Source organism: Ostrinia furnacalis, unplaced genomic scaffold (genome assembly GCF_004193835.3).
Source record: "Ostrinia furnacalis isolate ACB-3 unplaced genomic scaffold, ASM419383v2 OfSCF2279, whole genome shotgun sequence".
Classification (NCBI taxonomy): Eukaryota; Metazoa; Arthropoda; class Insecta; order Lepidoptera; family Crambidae; genus Ostrinia; species Ostrinia furnacalis.
In genome coordinates, this window is record NW_021132518.1 from 704,266 (window position 1) to 725,443 (window position 21,178).

The 21,178-nt window shown below is 38.2% G+C and overlaps 1 protein-coding gene across 4 annotated transcripts in view; it reads left to right on the top strand.

Annotated features, from left to right (window-relative positions):
• The window catches only part of LOC114354936 (terminal nucleotidyltransferase 5C), a 274,706-nt gene extending 259,749 nt beyond the window's left edge, over positions 1-14,957 (top strand). For all 4 annotated transcript variants that reach the window (XM_028307545.1, XM_028307542.1, XM_028307543.1 and 1 more), the window contains 3 exons: positions 8,452-9,401; positions 9,689-10,781; positions 10,855-14,957. In XM_028307545.1, the coding sequence (XP_028163346.1) occupies positions 8,452-9,401; positions 9,689-9,944 (1,206 nt within the window). In that variant the 3' untranslated portion in view covers positions 9,945-10,781; positions 10,855-14,957. The remainder of the gene's footprint in view (positions 1-8,451; positions 9,402-9,688; positions 10,782-10,854) is intronic.
• Positions 14,958-21,178: the final 6,221 nt, after the last annotated feature.

Genomic DNA, 21,178 nt, shown 5'->3' on the forward strand with positions numbered 1-21,178 from the left:
TTGAAAGGTAATTTTGTTAGCTTTCAAATAATATCAAAAAGATTTAAATAAGTTTCTTACCTAAATTTAGGAAAATATTGCAATAGGTCGAAGGACAAATGGACGAAAACTGATATACAGGAATAGCTAATTTTGGTTTTCGTCCACCCCAGTGCTTGCTCATGACGTCATGGACGAAAACACAACAACGTTTAAAGCTGTTTTTTGTTTTCGTCCACATCTTTTTAACGGTTTTTATGGGTTTATCACTGTTAAAAAGTGGACGTTAACTAAAATGTTTAATGTAATAGCAATAAAGATCATATTGGAAGAAAAAACATTGTATTTTGTAGGTCCATTGAAGTAAAATGATTATTAAAAATATTAACTAGGTGTCAGGGTTTCCGTCCACGTGGACGAAAACCAAAATCTTGCGAAATTGTTATGCTAGTATTAGTCCACTTAATTATCTAAGATTTCCATATAAAAACTTTAATAAACCCTTAAAATAGTGTTTATTATGCTAATAATTAGCCATACGTGCCAAAAAACATTACGTAAAGTAGCTAAAACAGTAATTAAACATACCATGAAAGTTCCCTACCGACACGTTTTTTTCCTAACTTGATAAAGTAGCTAAAACAGTAATTAAACATACCATGAAAGTTCCCTACCAGCACGTTTTTTTTCTAACTTGACGACGTTTTCCATTCACCTGTGTGCAGCAGCAACTTCCGTAGATTTTTTTGGAGTTATTACTTATCAAATTACATTTTCATGTAGGCAGAACTGTTACTTAGATATTATAGATTGTAACAAGTCCAAACTTGCACGGAAAGTTAGGTTTGTATTCTAATTATCCGTATTTGTTTGTGGCAAGTCGGTCAAATGGACGAAAACAGGAGCTGGACGGAAAACCGGCGCAATTACCCTACAAGGATGTTTATTTCTATGTAAATTATCTGAAAAACTCACTCATAAAAAATGTCGTAACGCTAACAGTATTCCAACCACGTCGTAGTTGCAAGTCAGTTTCCCCACTAAAGAACGGCAAAGGTTACGATAGTTTTTGCTGTCGTTCGGTTGCGCACGCGCTTGTACAAAACAGCTGATTTGGACTCGAGGAAAAACATCTGACGGTGGGCCCTGACAGTGACACTGGCTTTCAGTGACGCCCAAGGCTTTTGACACCGGCCCGGTGAATGGTAATTGCTTTTTTGTGTTTGACAGGCGTGCTAATCACGATGGGCCTTCCTGTATGCATAACATGCGCATGATTACTCAATGGTTGTATGTCTTTTATGTCCATGACAATATTGTGTTGTGTGTTGGTTTCTACACCTAAACCAATAGAGATTATCTAGACCTGGAAAAGGATATAGGGTATATTTTTGCCTACTTGAAGTAGTTGATGAAAGAGACGAAAGATTGTTCTATATGAAACCCATCATATCTTTAGATGTGATGATTTAATTACAGTGATTTTAAAGAGAGATAAAACAAAATCCAACGGACGAAGCGGCGTGTAATATTTGTTATTAATTTGATGAATGAGAATATCTAAAGACTCTATTTTTTATTACGATGCTCGAGTCAAGACACAGGTAATGTGCAACATTTTCCTTGTCACTTTGATAAATCAGTTAGTTAAATTGTACAATAAACCAATATTAATCAACTCGCACTTCAATTATCTGCTTAGAAACTACGCTATTGGATGAAGATACTTTAACTGTAGGTTAATTATTTTTGTTTTACAATCGCCGCAAATGAGGTCTTATTGTGGTATGGCTTTAATTTAAAAATTTAACCTGTTTTGTAAACACATACAAATGTACATATTTTATATGTGTTAGAGGTGAATGATTCCCGTATAATTTTTGACCCTATTTATTATTAGGGATTTCTTTTATTGCAGATACATTACATACCTAGTTATTTTTTGTTCTGATTTATACTAGTCATGCAATAGCTAATTAATAATAAAGTAAATCATAGGTGCATTAAAACTAATATTTAATAGCTTATTGACATTTATATTGGTATTTTACTGTCACGATAGAATTTAGGTTCTTTGTTTTTCAAGTAGGTATGTCATAGTAATGATAATGTATCCAAAAATGCTTGCAGACAGAGGAAAATCACAACAGAGCACATAGGTACTTAAGTATGATATTACAGTTTATTTTCCTTTAAGAGACACTCACTATAATACCTAAATGGTTTTAATGTATAATTAAATCTAGTTTTCCATCAATTTCCTCAATTGAATAATGTTTAATTAATATTGTAGTAACTTTTGAAAAATATTAAACATACATCACATTTTGACTTTTAATTATGACTTGTAAACCAGCAATTTAATGAACATACCTACAGTTGAATTCATTTTTTGTAAGATTACTTACTACAATTTATTTACAATAAATATCCTTGGACATTTTACACTACGCTTTTAGTCCCAAACTAAGAAAAGCTTGTACTATGGGTACTAGACAACGGATATAAACATACTTAAATACTTTTCAACAAAAAGTTTCAACTTTTTAAACGCAGTGCCATCATAACTCATTATCGTAATGTAGATAAACGTAGCAATATCAATTGACGCCACTTTGCTCTTGTGAGTTGTGCCATGCCCCTAGCAACAGGCAAGCTGCAACGCTGCCAAGTTACTGACGTCACTCGCTGAGCCTTCAATGTTGCCAAGTGAGCATTTAAACTAGGTATATTGCTTACGAAAACACAATGCAAAAGTGTTAATTTAGGCATCGTATAGTTTAGGCACTTATTAATGACTCCAAGTATAAACGCTCTTCAGGCGCGGATCCACCGTTGTGGGCACTGTGGGCATGCCCACAACCCTAATTTGCTTGTTTTAATTAAGATCTATTGATAAGATCGATACGCATGTATGTATGTCCGGGCATGTAGTGATCCAACTGCATACTTTTGGTGGCTGTGCCCACAACCTTTTTTGAGGGCTGGATCCGCGCCTGACGCTCTTCTTAACTCCACTACACCAACATTTGTACCCAACAGCAATCAAAACCGCGGCAGGTGTTGTACTTAAATCATTAATGCTAACCATCGAGACAAACGGTCATCATTCAGACTAACTAAACTAAGTTACTTTAGCTTAGCTCAAGTAGCTGACGTAATTTTCCGTAGATGTACCTACGTATGCAAACTACAAACTATTCCCTCACTATGGGAAACTGCATTAGCTAGGTATACCAGCTTAGCTCTTGGTCAGCATAAAGTTACAGTCAGCGTCAAAGAGTTCGTGACACGAAAAGTAGCCAAAAAGTTCGCAACACATCTACGTTACAGTTGGAAGAAGGTTGTGTTGAACTTTTGGCCACTCTGTCTCGAACTATTTGACGGTGACTGAACTTGATACTTGAAGTAATCAGGCGCCGTAGCCTAGGCGCGACCATCGACTTTTAGTTGGCCGATAGTTGGGTCGGACAGTTGATCAGTAATTGGATCGGCCGATTCTTCATACAAATTAGATTCGGGCCCAACTATCGTCTGAAAAAAGTCTGTAGACTGCGGGTAGGCTAAGCCGAATGTGTTGGAAACTTGGAAACATGTGAATTATTGCCAGCTGACGCATCCGTTGTAGTTTCCCCATTGAAGTGCTTGTAGCGGCCGGTGACATATTTCATAACGATAAGCCGATGCCAGTGTCAGCAGGGCTGACGTAACCAAGTTCAAGTTTATATTGCGACAGAAGGGATTTCCTTTTCATTTTCTATACCTTTAATATTAGCCTAGTCGGCCGTTTGGTGTAGTGGTTCGAAGCAGACTACTATTCTGGAGGTAGCGGGTTCGATTCCCGCACAGTACAAACATTTGTGTGCATGAACATATTTGTTTGTATTGGACTGGGTGTTTTCTATGTATAATATGTATGTATTTACAAAAAAAAAAATTTAAGTATGTTTATATCCGTTGTCTAGTACCCATAGTACAAGCTTTGCTTAGTTTGGGACTAGAAGCGCAGTGTAAAATGTCCAAGGATATTTATTTATATTTATTATTATTTATTTAATATTATAAGGTGACCATAACCATGAAAGTTGCTATTTAATATTTAGATCTTTGAGAACTTTTTTGACAGTTTGCAAGACCAATAGAATCGGCCAAATAATGTAGTTGTATAGTGACTGTGCAAAGAGACAGACAGTTCGGTTGTATCGGTGTCAAACTTCGTAAGTTGCCATGACTGTACGGATTATTATTCTAATACGAGTATTATGAATCATTATCAATATTATCAAATTGCTTAATAACTGATATTGCGGGAATTCCCCCTTATCGATAAAGGTACTTTAGACAGGTGCTCGCACATTGAAAGAACGTGATATTGAAATATTTATGCAAATGCATCTTACTTAAGTTTTTTTTTCTTTTTTCACACTTACGGCCGAATACTGAAACGCCATTTAAATATTTGACGGCTTCTCAAATAGTTAAGCAGCTCCTAAACTTACATTTCGCATACTCAAAACAATATCTGAGCAGTTCTCAATTTTTAAGCACCTCTCAAATTAAGTTGCACTCAAACGCCACTTAAATGAATTTTCGCATACTGAAACGCCATTCAACGCTAAGCATTACTCAAACAACTGTCAAATCGTCTTAAGCAGCTGTTAAATTTGAGAGTGCTTGCGCGGTATCTTAAATCCTATTGTTATACCTAAAACGACCTAAATAGTGGTAAATAATGTGTGTCGTCGTTATCATTTCTTTCGAGCCTCGAGGAAATATCTAGATCTAATCGCAGGAACGCAATAAGGCTGAACGCTATTGAAAAATATTATTATAATGACATGCAATTCCGAGCGAGGTTCCGCGTCTCTAAAGAAACGGTGTTGTTTCTGGATTCATAATTTGGAAGCTCTTTGAAACCCCTCACCAAATGCCATACAACCAGTGGACCAAATACTTATTATAACCCTACTGTTCTACGCAACGGGAAGTTATGAACGTGTACTAGGTGATATCTTCCACATCTAACAGCCAACTGTGCATCGTATAGTGCACGAAGTAACAACCAAAATAGCTGCTATGAAATCGCTTTACATAAACATGCCTATTTCTGAGGATTAAGGGGACATCGCATAGCAGCATTTCCAAGAGTTGTTGATTTGTCAATTTGATGCTCTGTCAGTCAACAATGATAAATGTCAATTGTGGTTACGTTTCGGTCCACGATCGCCACTTAATAGATTTCAACAATAAAAAGTATCATATTTAAAATTATTTTTTTAATTAAATAAAAATGCAAGCATTATTATTTTTATATGATAAAACGAGATTTATATATAATAGAAACTAAAAATAAACTGTTCTATGTTAAGTTGATTGAGTATATTTCCATAAAAGACAATACATAACCAAACGATGCTGCGTGTAATGGATAAAAGATGATAACTTATCATTTGTGTAAATGAAAACATACTTTTTTTGGTAAATGTTGCCATTATGTAAACATTTGAGAGCTGCTTAGCTGATCACGGCTTCAAATCCGTTGAGTGGCGTTTGAGAATACCATTTAAAATTGAAGGATACTTAAATTTAGGAGCCCGTCAGCTGAGTGACAGATTTGAGTAGTGTTTCAGTATTCGGCCGTAACCAGCTCAATTTTTTTACAAAATAAATACTTTTTTAGCAGTAAAAAACAAAACAATTTCGAAAAAGAACTTGACAGAAATATCTTTTTAAAACATATCTGTAGATGAACACTGGCTTAAACGGTTCAACATATTCCGACAAACTTTAAGCTGTCAGCCCTATCAGTCCACAGACCTTATCGGCAAAGGTCCGGTTCCTAAAACGGCCTTAATTAAATTATTTGGCCCGTGTCCTGGTATGCAGCTCACTTCCTAATTCCAGCATTTGGACTTCCATTCACTAGTTCATTCAGACGTTTAATTTGGACGCAATTATTAAAATTACATGAACGATTTGAGTCTGTTCCACCACCAGATATTTTTAGTTTTTTTACGTCTATGGCCAAGTATTTCAACTTGGTGCATTGTATAGGAGTAAAACCTTATTTAAATCGTTTTTCAATTCTATGATTTAAGTGTAACATTCAAGTTAATATGTAGTTATAAAGTGCAGATGGCTTTATGTATGTTCATTTAAATATTTCAGGATTTTCAGCAATATTGAAGGGATACTTACCCATTTTAGTTTTCATTTCGACTTCTTTAGCTAGCTGGTGGCATTCTTATGTAAGAGTTATTGAGATAAGCGTCAACAATCAAATGATAACATAGCAAACGACTTAAGTATCAAAACAGTAAACAATGAATCATTTTAAAATAAATCATTTGATTTGGTCGCACTTCAATTTGAACCATAACCTAATATGGTGTTTGTCACGGATATCGTGGCATTGACAAGCAATTTGATATTTCAATGTTAATGTGAAAAGTCCAAAACAAGATATCGCAAGACTTTGGAATTTATAACTCAGATAACAAAATAATGACACTAATGATAATTCAAAATAACGTAATAAAAAATAATTGCTGTACAATGTCAATCGGCTAATAAACTTGAACACAATCACTTTCAATATTTTAATACGAAAGTAATCTATAACATTCCATTATATAACCCCAATAAAAACTACCTAATATGCAATATAGTTCTTTAACATTTTGCTTCCTCGACTGTTTTGTTTAAATTATACCAAGTTTGCGGAATAGGAACCATTATTTTCTTTATTACTTATCTCACGCATTCTTAGTATGCATAAACACGATTCTATTAAATTATTTATTAAATGCTGCTTCATAATTAATATTCAACTCCTGTTTTTTGGGGAAAAATAGAGCACAAATCACCAGCGCGGTTTCAGGCCTTAAAATAGCGTCAAACCTGAACTCTACTATGACTTCATATCCCTGAATTAATCATGCAAAAATGTACCTATTCTTATAAGGCTAGTGGACTTTAAAAGACGATAACAAACTCTCAACCTAAAATAGAAACAAATGCTTTTATCGTCATAAGACATATTGACTGATGGCTCGACTGACGTCGCTCCTTTATTGTTTCTCGTTAGCCTGACAGGATTCCACGTTCATTTCTCTTTTCTTCACAATCGTATGACGTTCGTAGAAATACCCCATCTACATTGTTTTCGCAAAAAAATAAAGCACATGTTCACTTGTTTTTAAGTATTTATCAAGTAAAGGTTTAATGACACATTTACGGACTAAAAGTACGTTGTAAAGAGTATTTACAATAGGTACTTATTCCCAAAAAAACTTTTACGTAAACTATTAATGTTTATACCTCTAATGTTCACAGTTCTGGAACCAAGATACAGTTATGATTCGTCAATATTATCTTCAAATACGAGGAGGCTTTACCTTCTACATACTTTTAACAGAATGACTTCGATATTTATTACTAACCACGATCGAATGACATTTAGTAACCTCGCCCAATCCTCTATTTATGTATTCGATGCACTTAACTCCGTATTGAACAAACACCCAGCGTTTGCCGTGTAAGCGCAAATTGGCTGAACCTTGGCATACTCGCAGCTTAATGCTCCTCAAAATCATCAAGTTTACGTCATGCCACTCCTATGGCCGACCATCCATTATTGTCGCGGCCTGACAACTGGAACCGATGCTGTGTTTGAAAAACTGCGGTGACAAATCGAAAAAAGACCATAGAATCATTCATTAGCCATTGTTCAAACCAATACTGCAATCCCGTTGGAAATAGCAAGTCGGCCAAGACCTACCTACTTCCAGCGTCAGACTTTCCGGTTGTCTAATGTCACCCAAACAAAAGGCTCATCGTAACGTCCAATAGGTATTGTCTCTCGGTCTACAAACTCGATGAAATTATTCTCAATACAATAGGACATTACTAGCTGGAACTGTATTAAAAACCTAAAATGGTAACTGTTTTTTAGGGTTCCGTAGCCAAAATGGCAAAAACGGAACCCTTATAGTTTCGTCATGTCCGTCTGTCCGTCTGTCCGTCTGTCCGTCTGTCCGTCTGTCCGTCTGTCTAACCCCCTTACTAATAAAAAGTTACACAGTTGTTGAACACTGTTTTAAAATGACATTTCCATACTAAACGTCACTTTAAAACACTGTTCAACGAGCGTGTAAGTTTTATTAGTAAGGGGGTAAGTATTTATTTTTAATCGATTTTATAAATGTACAGTCAAAGAATTATTTCATCAAACAGCTATCATTTGCGCATGTCATGGATTATGTTCCCTGTCTGCAACAATTAGTAACTACTACAAAGAACTAAAGCCTGGTTCGTGAGCACGTAGAATTTTGTCCAATGACCCCAAGCTACCCATCCTTATCGCTCGCGCGTAATTATATTGCTGTCGCGACTGTGCGACGCGCACCCGCAATGAGTGTGCGAGCGCTACGGAGAACAAAGATGTTAACCAGCCCTCTCTTTCTTTTGCAGAGTGAATCGAGTTACACGTCCTCGGAGGAGGGCTGCGGAGGCGGCGAGCGGCACGCGGTGCTGAGCTACGAGCAGGTGCGGCGCCTCAACGACGTCATGGACGAGGTGGTGGCCATCCACGGGCGCGGCAACTTCCCCACGCTGCACGTGCGCCTGCGCGAGCTCGTCGCCGGCGTGCGCGCGCGACTCGAGGCGGCGCCCAGCGCGGGCGGCGCCGGCGTGGCCGTGCGCGACGTGCGCCTCAACGGCGGCGCCGCCTCCCACGTGCTCGCCGACCGCGCCCAGCCCTACTCCGACATCGACCTCATCTTCACCGCCGAGCTGCCCACGCACCGCCACTGCGACCGCGTCAAGGCCGCCGTGCTCGGCCACCTCGCCACGCTCATGCCGCCCACCACGCCGCGCCGCCGCGCCAACCCCGCCGGCATGAAGGAGGCCTACGTCTCCAAGATGGTGCGCGTCAACTCCGACGGCGACCGCTGGTCGCTCATCTCGCTCGGCAACTCGCGCGGCCACAAGTCCGTCGAGCTGAAGTTCGTGGACACGATGCGCCGCCAGTTCGAGTTCTCCGTCGACTCGTTCCAGATAGCGCTGGACTCGCTGCTGGCGTTCCACGAGTGCGCGCAGCTGCCGATCGGGGAGAACTTCTACCCGACCGTTGTTGGGGAATCCGTGTACGGAGACTTTGGAGAGGCGTTGCTGCACCTGTCAGAGAAGCTGATCGCGACGCGGCAGCCCGAGGAGATCCGCGGCGGCGGGCTGCTGAAGTACTGCGCGCTGCTGGCCAAGGGCTACCGGCCGGCGCGGCCGGACAAAATCAAAACCCTTGAGCGCTACATGTGCTCGAGGTTCTTCATCGACTTCCCGGAGCTGGGCCAGCAGCGCGCCAAGCTCGAGGCCTACCTGCGGAATCACTTCGTCGGCCGGGATGAAGAGACGCTCAAGCCCAGGTGAGAGTCAAAACCTTTCTATAATAAATGTACCTATTGTATAAATGTAGTCCTTTACATCCTTATTAAATTTATTCAGTAAGCACCAAAAAATACAAGTGAAATGACTTATTGCAAAGTCCGGCAATAAAACTGAATGACTAACCAATTTAGCCCTTCTTGAACTTGAGATTTTCTGTGTCAAAAAGAATGTTCCCCCAAGATTCAAGACTTTGGAGAAGTTTGGTCAATATTTTCGGACCAGTAAGAAGACCGACAGCAAATGTGACAGCGCCCGTTGCTTGCAGGTACCTGAACCTCCTGCACGGCGTGGTTCGGGAGTCGACGGTGTGCCTCATGGGGCACGAGCGGCGGCAGACGCTGGCGCTCATCGAGGCGCTGGCGTGCCGCGAGCTGTGCGCGCGCACGCTCGTGCTGCCGGGCTACGTGCTCGCGTGCGGCGTGTGCGCGGCGTGCCCCGTGTGCCCCGCGTGCCCCGCCTGCGCCGCCGCCGCCGCCGCGCCCTGCTGCGACTGCTACCGGCCGGCGCTGTGCCCCGCGTGACCCAACGCGACCGCCCTCACGCCCACGAATCGACGATGAATTTAGTGCCAAATGTATATAATACAAATAAAATATATCTGTACGATTCCCAGCTGTACTAGCGAGTGTGACTTAGTGATTCTAACGCTTCGTATAGAGCCGTGTTCGCGGTTCGGCTGATGCGAGTGCGGTGTTCGCCGATTGAGCAGCGTGGAGTGTTATGGTTGATGAGTGACGATTGGTGGATCAGGGAGATTATTTGATGGCAAGTACACGGCACGCTCAGTTTTGTTCACACGCAGCGGGCTTCAAATATGGAACTGCACTAAGCTTATGAGTTGGAACCGAGTGGCCGCTCACTACCGCTTGACACTCGCACTCGCAACAGGCCAGGCGCGAACACGGCTCAGCTCTCGGCCCGTTTTTCTTTCGGCGGAGGGCGGGTCGGACCGATCACGATTAAGACGCGGACTCTGTCAATTCGCATTGCTCACTCTACACGATCAATTCGCACGTCAATTGTCGCCGGCTCCGCTCGACTCCGCGCCGCGCTCGCCCGCGCCGCTCGTGAAATAATTTCTAGTCGTACTCCTTTCGTGTTGATAACTTAATATGTTAGCAGTACGAAAATTATTATTCACGCGATTAAATAAATTGTAAAACGGACGCGCCGTAAGTAAGTCCGAGTCGATGGTCTGCCTATAAAAAAGACTATTTAATTATTTTTAAGCTTTTTTTATTATTAATGATTATGTCTCCATAAAAGTAGTGGCATGTCTCTCGCAGTCAAAATCACGAGATTTGGGTTATTCTTGTTTGGATGCACCGTTGAACGCATGATTATTTTTAATTGGCTTGTACATTTTCTATCGACCATTTTGTTACCATGTTTCTGAGCAAATAAACGATTTATTATTATTATTATTATTATTGCACCGAAGCAAGTATCGCGCTAATTGTAACTGAATGGAAGATTTGTATATTTTTGCAAGCGACATTTTGAAGTAAAAGAAATAAGTCCGGCCTTGTCCGATGGCCTTTACGCGAGAAATTCCGTTCTATTTGAATACAACGCGATCGCAACGACCGCAGGCCGCGCGGCCGCCCGCAACTCTGTTCCTATGGGGATATAAAGAACTATTTTACTACGTATTTATTAAATCTCAAAGGATGTATGTATACACTTCTCTTTTTCGTGATCGCTCTAGTATTGTATACGGCTTGGCATACGAAGTAACAAATTAAGATAAATATAAACATATAAAAACATAAAACCCAAAAAAATATTTAGAACTAAGGTGTGTACAATATTAAAGTTCACTCTTAATAATAATGATAAAACTATATAAATATTTTAAGAACATTTACAAGTAGCAGTCATGTTAGTAACAGAGTACTTATGAACATGTTTTTTTACTTAATTAACTTCTCATCAATTACAGTTTATATTAAAGCAGTAGATGGTATGAAAAAATGTGATTTAATTGTTGTAGAATTAACCTGTTGTCGAAGATTATATACCTACTTACATTATTATGTAGTTTAAATCCAATAGAGAGATATACTAATTGTTGTACTTTAATGAGATATAGATATATGAACGATGGTGTAAACAATGTCCGGCCAAAATGTGCATGTTTTTAGATAATTTGCGAATGCATTCAAAACTAAATATAGTATATGTATACAATATATTGCATGGATTACTTGTAGGGCATGGAGTACGCGTTAGCCCCTAGAGCTCCGGAGTAATCAAGTACAATTCGCTTCTAGAGTAGTCTTAATATCGTTAATACTTCGGAACAACCTTATCGACTTTATTGAACGAATTTCCGACTTGCTCACTATCGAACCAAAATTTGAGATCTCATTTTTATTAACTCCATGAAATTTTTATGCGATAGTAAGGGGCGGTCGCCTTCAAGGAGCTTCGCGAGCTGTTCCAATCGCCTAGTAAGGATTCTTCTTAGAAATGTATGCTCTTAATTAATGCTTTTGTAAATTTACTTGGACAGTTGTGTGCAAAAGTCGGGGAAGTGATGTGACTGGTGTATGTCACTCGATACTTGTCACTCGATCACTTGCGAACATCCTTGAGGGCGAACGGCCTTGACACCTCTTTTAGGCACGCGGTTTAGCTCGCATCGGCGTCGGTCTTCGGCAAATGCCACCGAGGCGCCGATGCCAGCTAAAAGGTCAACGCTTCGTTCCACCCATGAACGTTGGGCTTGAATGTAACCGACATTAATTTTGTAACACCGAAGCATATCAGATGCCTTCCCTCTCGTTCGATTCTCACTGTATTATATTAGCATTATATAAGGCATAACCACATGGGCGAAACGAAACGCAGTGCCTTTCGAACAGTATAGCCCTAATTAGTCATAGTTCTCAGTCGTCTGTACTTATAATAAATGAAGTACATAATATAGCTATCGGAATCTAAAGTATATTCCATTAATTTGTTATAAGAGTGAATGTAAGTTAATTATCACTAGTGTTACTTCTCGCTATATCGAGACAGGCGTCTAAGTTGTGATTTGAAGTCTTTTTGACAGGTATTTTAACGTCATCTTTATTATTGTCATAATTATTGTAACTGTGATTGTTATACTATGTCGTAGATCAGCTACTCGTATTGGCATAACTACCTCCTGGCGTAATTAGTATTCATAATGATTTTGTGATTTCTATTGATGTTATGGTAACTTGCGCGGGCTGCTTGTAATGCATGTGGATCGGTGGTGAAATCACAGTGATTTTTGTAACGGGAACACGTCACTTATATTGCTGAAGTGCAACGTGTGGCTGGTCCACCTGCGTTACAGTCGGTGCGTGGGCTGGTCTCACCATCTTCAAGGAACAGCGATTCAGGTGCGATATTATGATCGATGCTTAGTTTTTATCGGACGGCTTATGTTCAAATCGATATTATATTTCGACTTCAACATGGCTATGAGTTCTTGAGTATTAACATGTAAAGAAGATGATGGGAAACGCCTATTATTATGCTTGTCAGACTATAAAAGCTCTTCCATAAAAACAGAAAAACTGTGACGAATTGCTTCCAGAAACGGTCTAAATAATGTTTCAAATTAGTGTTTTTACATGAGAGACATTGCAATATAGTTTAGTGTTTTATTTTTTCTAAAGTTACCATCAGTTTTCTGCTAGCCTTATTTTGTAATGGTTAATTTTAAACTATTATCGAGCACTGGTCAAGGCGCTTGCGTGCCGTGATTGGTCGAGGTGAATATGTATATATTGCAATAGGAGTGTTTCATTGGGCTGAAGGTGTCTTCTCGGAAAAATATATGTAACAAAAGTATGTAGTCGTTAAAAGAAAATGAGAAGATGTTCGAAGTTCTAAGAAAGTTGGTTCTGACTGATTTATTTTGAATTATGTTACTGAGATCTGATTGGTTGCGTATTTTATACACGCTTGATGATAAAGTATTATTAAAAATATATCTTACAGCACTATTGTTTATAACTATGATAAGAAATCGACGAATAAAGTCGTATTTCGATCGATGACGTGATGAATCGATGTCATGAAATCATTCTCTATATTGTGTAATCAAGCGAAAGTGTGTAATATGTAAACCAAACGCTATGTGCATCTTAATTGATTTGCGTGCTCTTTTTAAAATTAGCCGTCGTTGAAGCATTTATTAAAACTTTTTTTGTATTTTAAGAATAGCCAAAAGACATTGAATTGTTTCGGATATGTGTTGCCAGTTAGGTTGCATTGTTTATGGGTGTGGATATAAAGTCAGAATAGTATTTAATTTAATTTGTATGACGGAGTAGTTATGATGTTATGTACGCAAGCGCCTGAAATTAATGCGACGTATCAGAAATCTTTGGGGTGGCCAAACAACAGTTTTGTGGCAAAACAAACTAATATGGAATGCTAAAATTCGAGTGAAACACGTTAAAACGCGAATAAATTATTGCAGCTCGATAAACCTAATTACCCACCATCCTCAGTGATTATTCAGACACGGTTTAATTGTGATTAATGCGAATACACTTATAGAGATGTGTGTAATTTATTTTTTATGACCGCGTTTACCGCACGTCTATTGATATAAATCGTCCTTGTCGAGTTATTTGGAATTTTAAAAGGTTTTGTTTCATTTGTAAACAAAAGAAGTCTCATTCCATCTTGCTGTCTTAAAAAATACTTGCTAGATTCATTTTCTTCTTCCTAAACTCGTTCACGCGTCCGTTCCACTTCTTAAACTGATTGATGAAATTTCACCGAATCCATTCTGTGTAATTTCAGTATTCAGTCAGATATGTTTAGATAGTCTCATTTATTTCCATTGAATGTTCTATGGCATCATGCGGAGATTTAAGAAATCTAATTACCTTCTTTATTGACTCTCACTTATAAATAATCATACATAATACTTAGATCAAATATTCTGATTCTACTTAATAACTCGACCAGTGAATTGTTTGCATCGCTTAAATTTAATTAGTACACACTTCTCGTTATGTATTTGTTTTGCCTCCATTCTGATTGTTTGCCACGTCTTCGATTGGACTGAAACTCGCGTGCCGCCCCGCTCGCTCATATGTTAAAAGCAAGCGGCCGGCAACTCTCGACTCTCTAGCTTAAGTCCGTATCTAGATGACGCGTATTACGCGCCTGTTCTTCTATAATTTGAACGGGCCATATAATAAGCCAGTACATGTCAATATAAACGCGTACACGCGTAATTATAATCGCGTAATACGCGCCAGAACAAACGCGTAACACGCATCATCTAGACACGGCCTAAGGGTTGCTAGTTTTACGCCTTACGTTGTCTAAGCTTAATGTTAGGTTATCAAATATATTTACATCGTAGCTATTATTTTTCTCTTCCAATTTGCCTGTTTCGTGAAACACGAAGCGCTGAGATGTTGTTGCGGTACATAATTACTATATATTTGTGAGGAGTTTTAAGCTATTGTAAATTTTACAGAAAATTAAATAAAAATGTTGTGAAAATAAATTATAAAAAAGTGATAAACAGTGAACTTATGTCTTTTATTTCAAAATCCTATGATCAAACTTTGTAGACTCATAAAATATTAATACCAGTATCAATCCAGGACAGTACAATTCATCTAGATACGATCGTCTGGTTTTTAAAATGCCATAAAGTATTTTTACATAATTGGGTTTGACACCATTTTCCAATAATATCAAAGGACATCTTTTGTAAAAGAAAACTTGATCTCTTGTCTTAAAAACTCAATTAGTTTAGAATTAACTGTAAATTTCAATTTTTTGTTGTTTTGAAATTGAATAAGTTGATCAATTGAGACTAAAATAAATGACGCCTTGGATTGTATTGCCATATTAAAAAATATGTGGAGGAATTACGTTTTGACAGCTCATAAAAAGTAGGTCAATTAAATAATGCTATCTATAGTCTAACAGTCAAGAAAGTAAATTAAAGCAATATTTTTTATCATAAAAAACACACATGACAATATTCGGACCACAAGCTATCAAGCTTCTCAGCTATTGTAAGTCATAATACTTAATAAAAAAAATTGCGGGTAGTTACACAAAATATCTTGTCATGATATTTTACTTGTGAAGATAATCGCAGTTAAATTAAAAATTCATAATGCAAGATGTGTTATAAATATGTGTAGTGTAAGTGAATTAATTGATAAATAGAAGATTTATCTCGAAAGTGTTTTTTACAAGAAGTAACAAAGACATGGACAGTGAGAAGTTCGATGAAGACACAACTTGCTTCTGCATGATGTCTGGTAAGTTTTGAGAAATTATTAATATTGATTGATAAACTAACAACAAAATATGAACTGTGAATAATTTGTTTGATATACCTACCTAGACACATTTTATAATTTAGACATTATTTTTCCCGTGTGGCTGACAGAAACACCGAAACGAGCGATATTCACGCATCCATAGTCAGTCAGGCAGCTAGAAACTTTATTAGTTTTCTCTTGGGTAAGATAAGAATTGCTCAGGACTTTTTCAGCCACAGGACGTCCACTGCTGAGCATTAGGCCTCCCCCAATGACTTTCACATCGCACGGTTAGTAGTGGGCGCGGCTTGCATCCAGCGCCTTCCTGCTACTTTTAAATCCTTGTGTTTTCCGCTAAGGACTTATTGAAATAAAACGTTATGAGCCGTCAACAGAATATGTGGGAATACTAAAAACCGATGACGTCTCCATCGATCTATTTCGACGGCTCGGTTCCCGGAACGAAACGGTTATTTGTCCTAAATACAATATTTATTACACAAGTCACTGGTTCCCAAAGTGTTACAAAGTCTTAAGATAAGGAAAATGAACTAAACGTGATAATTTATACAACAGAGTTTTGTTTGAAATAAAAACATATTCTTAACATTTTCAAATTACTTGTGTTCACGTCAATTAACTGTACGTGATTATTTATTTACATATTTCGAACTAGCTTTCCGCCCGCGGCTTCGCCCGCGTGGAATTTTGTCTGTCACAGAAAACTTTAACACGCGCGTTCCTGTTTCAAAACTATCCTATGTCCTTTCCCGGGACTCAAACTATCTCTATGCCAAATTTCATCAAAATCGGTTTAGTGGTTTAGGCGTGAAAGAGAGACAGACAGACAGAGTTACTTTCGCATTTATAATATTACCTAGTATAGATTAAAAAGTTTTGTTTGAAATAAAAAATATTTTAAATACCTTAACATTTTCAAATTATGTACTTGTGTTCACTGTAACGTCCAGTTACTCGATAGCAATGATATTTTAACTGAAAATGTAGTGAATGCAGGGATTAGATATTGTTATTTGAAAGATTACTGGGAATTATGGTATTATATAAGGTAATGGGGATGGACTTTTTAGAAGCCTTCATCATCATCTCAGCCATAGGACGTCCATTGCTGAACATAGGCCTCCCCCAATGCTTTCCGTGCTGCCCGGTTGGTAGCGGCCTGCGTCCAGCGCCTTCCTGCTACCTTTATGATGTCGTCGGTTTACCTTGTGGGTGGACGTCCCACGCTGCCACCTGTAACTATTGTGCTATCATGAGCTTCTTTCTTTGTTATAGGTAAGTATACTCTAGCTGTAGCAATGTTGGGAACCTGTGCACTAGGCGATCAGCCAGCCTGAGCCATAGATCGCTTTGGCGGGTTTATGTAAAGTTTGACCCCTGAAAAGGTAAGGAATTAATGTGAACCTGTAGACATTCTAGCATTCGTTGATCTCAATTTATTCATAACTTCGTTCTGCTCTATCAGAGAAGAGGGTACACTTCCAATACAGATTGTTATAACTTAAAAAAGAAGTTTTTACCAAGCCCTGGAATGATAAAACTTGTAAGTTCAATGAAGAATGAATTTAACCGCCTCTGTGGTCTAGTGGTAAGACCACCTGCTTCAGACGCAGAGGTCCCGGGTTCGATTCCCAGTGGGGGCAGATTTTTCTGTTCGGTTTGGTTGGTGGTAGGGCTTGTTCTAAGTCCGCCTGGCTAGCTACCACCATCTTACCTAAGTCTGTCGCCATAACAACAATGTTAACAGCATTGTTGTGTTCCGGCAGTTAGAGGTAAGATAGCCAGTTCCTCCGTGGTTGAGGGTTCCGGGGGAAGCTTGCTTCCACCTTCGGCCTGATCATCACTTACCATCAGGTGAGATACAGGCCAAGAGCTTCCTCGTTGTGGAAAAAAAAAAAAAAAAAAAAAANAGCTACCACCATCTTACCTAAGTCTGTCGCCATAACAACAATGTTAACAGCATTGTTGTGTTCCGGCAGTTAGAGGTAAGATAGCCAGTTCCTCCGTGGTTGAGGATTCCGGGTGAAGCTCGCTTCCACCTTCGGCCTGATCATAACTTACCATCAGGTGAGATACAGGCCAAGAGCTTCCTCGTTGTGGATAAAAAAAAAAAAAAAAGATAGTAAAGCGACTGGTCACAAAGAAATACATGACAAATCTTACACTGACCCTGTTATTTTAACTTCATGTACATGTTAAATTATGTATTACATTTATATGTATTGGCATCGTCGCTCATTGTTTACGTACTACAGTGTATTTTACCCCGAATTTTTTCATATTACGTAACTCATGTATTTACCTAATTTCAGTAATTAATTTTGTGTTTTTAGTGTATTTCTTAATAGGAATGCATATCGTTAACATCTTGTCTTTTGTTATCCAAAGTTTTACCTAAAAGCAAAACTACCATCTCAATGCAATAACAAAAATTTTTAAGTAGTTTTTAACCTAAATGAAATCTCCAAGATGCAATCCTACAAACAAACTTTTCCATCATATTAACATGTGAGCCGTTAAACCGAATGCATAATCAACTCATTCATAATCGGGGATAACACGGGATATTAACTCATCTAGCTCAGGTTCACTGCTCGTCGAAATAAGCCAAGTTTATTTATTTGGGCCGAGCCGGGCGTAACTGTTGTTATCGGGGCTGATGTAAATATGTAAACGGAATGAGGATGAATTGACAATACAATATTATACTCGAACAATCTAGAGTTAATATAACCGTGATACTGTCTTCTGATCTTCTTTGAATAGCCTGAAGGGCAAGCAAATAAATGAAGGTAATCCCCTGAAAATCCGTATCGGTAACTCTGGACATTCTAACAGAGATATAAAAATAAAACTATAATTTTCCACATAATGATGCTTGGAAGTTGTCTAAGTGAACACCGTTAAGCACAGGTGCTTATTTATTTAACACTTTTCCAAGTTCCCAATCCGTGTAACCAGAATGGGGGGTGTAGACCAAATCCTCCCTTTGCCTCTGGTAATTTAAAAAGGGGTTGTTCTAAATGACCGGATCATGATGATAATTATGATTTGGACTGTGAATAGTTTGTATGTATGCCACTAGCCTTATACACATTATTATGAACTTGTAGGATCTTCAATGGATCTATAAATAGAGGTGACGACTGATTACCGCTGGGTCACTAGATTTACGCTATTAATTATACTATTTATTATGATAATAATATCTCGTGCGCCAGGCGATTGCAAACATTTAAAACAAAGAGACTTAAGCACTGTTGTTGTTTTCTTAATGCAAGACTTGGAACTAGTTTTGAATTTTAATTTAGTTCTGTGTTGTTACCGTGCAGTTACTTTAGATAAGGCAATCAGTATAAGTTCTTACATCTCGCATAATAAAATCTACTTTTTTTTAGATTTATCGAAAATAATTTCGATGCTCATAACTGTTGTTAAACGTACAATTTATTAACCAAAAACATATTTAAAAATAAACGAAATTGTCTTCATATTAGTTACTAGTTAGTATACCTTTCGGTACTAACGATTTTCTATTTCTAAACTTTGTAAACTCCGTTATACAAGAATTTGATTGTGACTAAAGATTGAGTGCTCGATTCTGCACTTCCATAAATCTATCGTGCGCGAAATCCTTACTTGCGTCACTCAATACCTCTAGCATGAACAACTTTCGTCTTCGAATCGTTAGCGTATTCGATAAAATTCGATATTCAGCCTTCGAATTAATTCAATAAAGTGTCAATTTTCTTTGTCAAAATTAGTTTCGTGCTACCATTTCTCATACTGAGTTTACTTTACGTCACTTTCGGAGGGGCTCTGTTTTAGTTTTCATACTAAATCTTTTGGCGATTCGAATATGCAAACGATTCGAAGTCGAAAGTTTTTCATCCGAGAGGCACAGTAGTGTAGCACTCGTCTTGGAAATTACTTAATATCTACAATTTCAAAGTATTTGCGCACTCTATTAGCACGTTACCAAGAATTCAATTCGGTAGGTATGTTTAAGCAAACAATATTGAAACTAAACAAAGCGTTGCCAAAAGTTTTCTGCGAATTGAGGGCGCCCCCGCTTTAGTAGCAAATTTATTTTTTTACCAAAATAGAAGATAAAAAGTACTAAAAGTATACAGATTACAGAGATCGTACTTGATTATTTTTAAACTGCGTTACATTTTTTTGTTTTGTTTGTGGATATCTTAAGATAAACATTTAAATGGTAATTAATTGTGGTTTGAACTTAAAGTTATTACAGTCAGGTTTTTAAAAATCAAAAGGTTTTTATTACCATGACCAGCAACAATGTTTTAAGTTTAAAGCAGAATGATTCATTCCTCCTTTGTTACATTTTAATTCATTATGTCTTGTAGGGAAATCCAGCTATGGACTGCTGCTACAAAATCTAAAACTTTATAGATTGGTGTAAAATTATGACCATTTAAAGGTCACAATTAAGCCTCCCACGCACTAGGCAGCCAAGAGAGTTTATATACCAGATTGGCTGTCACAGCCATGCTGCGCAGCCTGGCTGCCTAGTGTTCGGGCTCCCATACACCGTCATATGTTCGGCTGGCTGCCGCAGCCAATCCGGTATATGAACACTCTTGAATACCTAGTGCGCGGACTGACTCCCTTGCACCGTCATTTGTTGGACTAGGTGTGTGCGAGCATGTGAGAGCCCGCGCACTAGGTGTGCGCGGGCTCTCAAATGCTCTCATACACCGACATATTTTCGACTGGCTACCGCAACCAAGCTAGGATCGCTAAGTTTGATCCAAAATGAAATGTGCGTTCCCTTCGAGAGTCCACTGTGGAAAACGAAGGTTTCATATACATAAAGATTTAGCAGAACCTCTAAAACAAATGTAGCCAGAATGATAAATTTGTAGATGTTGTAAGCAACTACCTCAACGTAGAGTCGGTTCCCTTGCTCTTACTCTTAGATACGATTATCTGCCGAGAAAACGGTCAAATACCTGCCTCATTACGCGAGTAAAAAGCACATCTTTATCTTTGTTTTCATAATTATGCACACGAGATCTCGTTCAGAACTTAACTTTTGAGTAGATAAGTAATTCTACTCGTTTAGACATAGTAAAAGAGAACACCTAGTAAAACGTCTTATTGCTTAGGTAGGTAAAGCCTTAACTATGCACATAAGGTTATAGGTTTAGGATCTAGGGACTATACGGATTACGGACGTATTTAGGTAAGCTATAAGTTTTATTTTATTTGATTTTATTTTTTTAACAATGTTTCAAAAGCATTTAATTATACATAAATGTGCAGGAAGATACTGCTTGAGCATAAGAAACACATTCTACTACTAAAACATTTTTAAATAAGTTATGTTAAAAATATTATGTTTGAACGTGCAATAAAGCTATATTTTCAGACATTTTTTACAAAACTACTTTTAAATTACATACTACAAATAAATTAGTAGTAAA